At 36.2% G+C, this 3322-nt stretch overlaps 1 protein-coding gene across 1 annotated transcript; it reads right to left on the reverse strand.

Moving 5' to 3' along the window:
* Positions 1-525: 525 nt before the first annotated feature.
* LOC105765476 (ethylene-responsive transcription factor CRF4) lies at positions 526-2353 on the reverse strand. Its single transcript, XM_012584584.2, has one exon. The coding sequence runs from the start codon at positions 1867-1869 to the stop codon at positions 781-783; it is 1089 nt and encodes a 362-aa protein (XP_012440038.1). The 5' UTR covers positions 1870-2353; the 3' UTR covers positions 526-780.
* Positions 2354-3322: the final 969 nt, after the last annotated feature.

Below are 3322 nucleotides of genomic sequence, written 5' to 3' on the forward strand. Positions count from 1 at the left end.
AATTAATACTATATAGTAAATGAAATTTGCCCCCAAAATTCAAATAACAACTTTTATTTTATTTATTTTGCTTTGTAGGCTGTACTTTGCGGGAACCTAACCGTATAAAAAATCATAAAAAAGAATTTTATGTACTGGTTCGATAATTAGGGTGTTCATTATTTCAGATATGATCTGAGTTTAAGTCACATTAGTTGCGTTGTTGTTAAAGTTTCATCCTTCTCTTTTAATTTATTAAAAACATGTAAAAAATATGTTTAAGATTAATTGAAATATAAAGGGAAAGTTTAAAGAAAACATATATTTCAATAAAAAAAAACATATGAAAAGTCGACGGTGGTGGTTTTCAGAAATGAGCGGCCCGACTCGGAGTCACATTGGACCGGCCATAACCGTAAATTGCGGCAGAGCGCATGGGGGAGGCAAAAAGAATGCCAGCGTGGCACTTTCAAAATTGCACACGTGACGCACTGCAAGATTTGCCACGTCATAATCAATTGCATTAAGTTAAAAAAAAATACAAAATCTTTTAAACATTTTTTTTTATTTTCTCCTGAAAATTATAAGTACACTCTTTCACAACAGTCTTATCTAATTATTTAAAATTAAAAAGAAGAAAAAATCTCAGCAAAACTCCACTCAAATCTCCGTTTATTTCAACGGAGATATTAATTAAACAAATACTAAGTACTTAACGTTAAAACAAAAAAACTATGGTCGTCGCCGATCCAAAATCTGCCGGAAAATCAGCAAGCAAACGGCGACGACATTAGCCTCTTTTCATAATGCAACTAAAGGATCTGAAAAGAACAAATCGTCGATATCTTCGAAATAATCGTCGACTTGACAAATAGTGGACGATGAGGAGCAGCCAAAATCCGGAGGACTATGAACTAATAAATCACCAAAACCATCACTGAAAACACTACTGTCTGGTAAAACCATGTCGGTATCATCGAAAACCGATAATCCCGACACCGAGGTGTTGAAAAACTCGTCGACCGAAGGAAAATCGAGCGGCAAATCGTACATTGAAATGTCGGGCAAGTTCGTTTCGGTTTCGCCTTGACTTTCGGTTGGAACCAGATGCTCCTCCTCCTTAAGCGGCAGCGGTTTACTCTCTTCTTCTTGGGATTCGTGGGGCTGTTTTTTGGGTTCCACCGCCGTTTCTTCACTTGATTGAGTTCGGAAGTTGAGAACTGAAGTTGGGGAAGAAAGATTGTGAGCAGACTCATCACCGGACTCGTACCCGGAAACCGAACTGACGTTAAGGTTTTCGGGTTTCTCGTTGTTTTCTTTGGCCGGAGGGGTAACGAAGTTGGTCAAAGCATCGGGACCTCGGAGTTTGATCGCTGCATTATCATAAACCATAGCCGCTTCTTCCGCAGTATCATAAGTCCCCAACCACAGGCGTACACGTCGAGCAGGATCACGAATCTCCGCCGCCCATTTCCCCCACGGTCTCTGCCGTACACCCCTAAACTTCCTCCCACTCCCGTTAGTCGAAGAGAGCTTAACCGGTCTCCGACACCCCGTCGCAGCTTCAGCAGCCGTCCTTTTCCGGTTACCGTTAACAGCACCGCTCGTAGTAGTAGCCGCCGCGGCGACGACTTCGATATTAATCTCATTGACATAACGCTTCACTCTCTGTCGACCAAAGAAATCAGCATCCTCATCACTAGAAGAATCTGTCGCGTCAGGATCAGTAACGGAAACCCGAACTATCCTCCGTACATCACCACCTTCCCCACCGTATGTACGGTCGTAATCGGAACTCACCTTCTTCGATTTCACCGCCGGTTTTCGAAATTTCCGAGTCAAGTTTTTGTGCTCTGTATATTTGATCGGACATAGGATACTATGCTCCATTCTTTTTTTTTCTCTTTCTGTGGACTCAGATTCTACCAATAAGCATCGACCCAGAATAAAGTTGAACAAAAAAAAGCCAAAAAAAAAAAACGTAAAAATGAAGCTTGAATCAACTCGAAAAGGGTATCAAAGGTCTTAAAAAGAAAAACACTATTGAAATCTTGAACTTGGCATAGGATGGAAAAGGACGACACTGCTATTGCCTTGTCTGAAAAACACAAGTTCAGTAAATTTTTTTGGAGGACAACTAAGTACCACTGGGAAAATTAAGCGAGGAAAATCTGGGTCTTTCACACTTGAGAAAAATGGAAAAAGCAAAAAAAACCCCAAAAAGGCTGAATTTTTTTTTTCTTTTGAACGAACTGTACGGAGAGGGAAAATATTTCAACAAGAGTAGGCAAGGGAAAAAGAAACAAGTGTGTAGTAACGTTAGTGAAAAAATGTTACGAGTTCTTTTTTTTGGTCGCGGTGGAGTCCCGTACACTGATTTTGCTGTTTTATAGGATCCCAATAGCCGGAATTGGAAAAAAATCTTCAATATATACTATACTATACAATGTTTTTTTGTTTATTTATTGGTTTAATTTTCGATTTCATCCTTTTGCTTTATGAAAATTTAAAAGTTACTTGAACTTTGATTTAATATGCAATGTTATGTATGGATTTTTATTTTCGATGCGACTTTATATATGAATAATCGATTTTATTTAATTTTATAAATAACTAACAATATTATTAAATTATCACCATTTAACGTCAATATATTAATGTATAAACAAACACTTATATTAATCCAATACGAAAATAAATATATGTTTTCATTTCTTTAAATGTATACAATTGAATTGAAATAGAAGTTTCATGTATACGTGTGAATCAAAGTTCAAGTTTCATATGTATAATTATACCAAATCAAAGTTCATGTATCAAATTACACGTTGGATCAAATTTGGTAATTATCCATTTTTTATTTATCAAAATTTAATACCAAAATGAAGGAGCTACTTAAGTTTTCCAAAATGAAAAAAATCTTGAAAAGTGTTGAGTAGAATAGAAATATCGTTGTACTCTAATGAGATTATATGAGGAGATAACATTGTTGAAACAACCATGAACCCGAACAAAAATAAGCATTATACTCTAATGGGGGAGAATACATGCTCAAATATTAAAATATATATTATTAAAAAAATATATGATTTCTACTCTTTCACTTAATTGGAAAATTTTTAATACAATTTTTTTTACAATGCCCCTCAATAAATTTTATAACTTTGTTCCCGACCCCTTAATGTAAATTTTGTAACTCCCTCTTTTTGTTTTTGTTTTTTTAAGCATGTATCTCTTTTATTTTTATTATCACATGCAAATTAAGACGGTAGGTGTAACGAAAATGCAGTTCGATACGGACACGTGGAGAAGTGGGTCCCAGATGTGGAGTTCCAGCCAATGG

The sequence above is a fragment of the Gossypium raimondii genome, chromosome 12 (genome assembly GCF_025698545.1).
Source record: "Gossypium raimondii isolate GPD5lz chromosome 12, ASM2569854v1, whole genome shotgun sequence".
NCBI lineage: Eukaryota > Viridiplantae > Streptophyta > Magnoliopsida > Malvales > Malvaceae > Gossypium > Gossypium raimondii.

Excerpts from the sequence above, each read along its gene's own strand:
- LOC105765476 (XM_012584584.2), bottom strand. The coding sequence starts at position 1,869 with ATGGAGCATAGTATCCTATGTCCGATCAAATATACAGAGCACAAAAAC.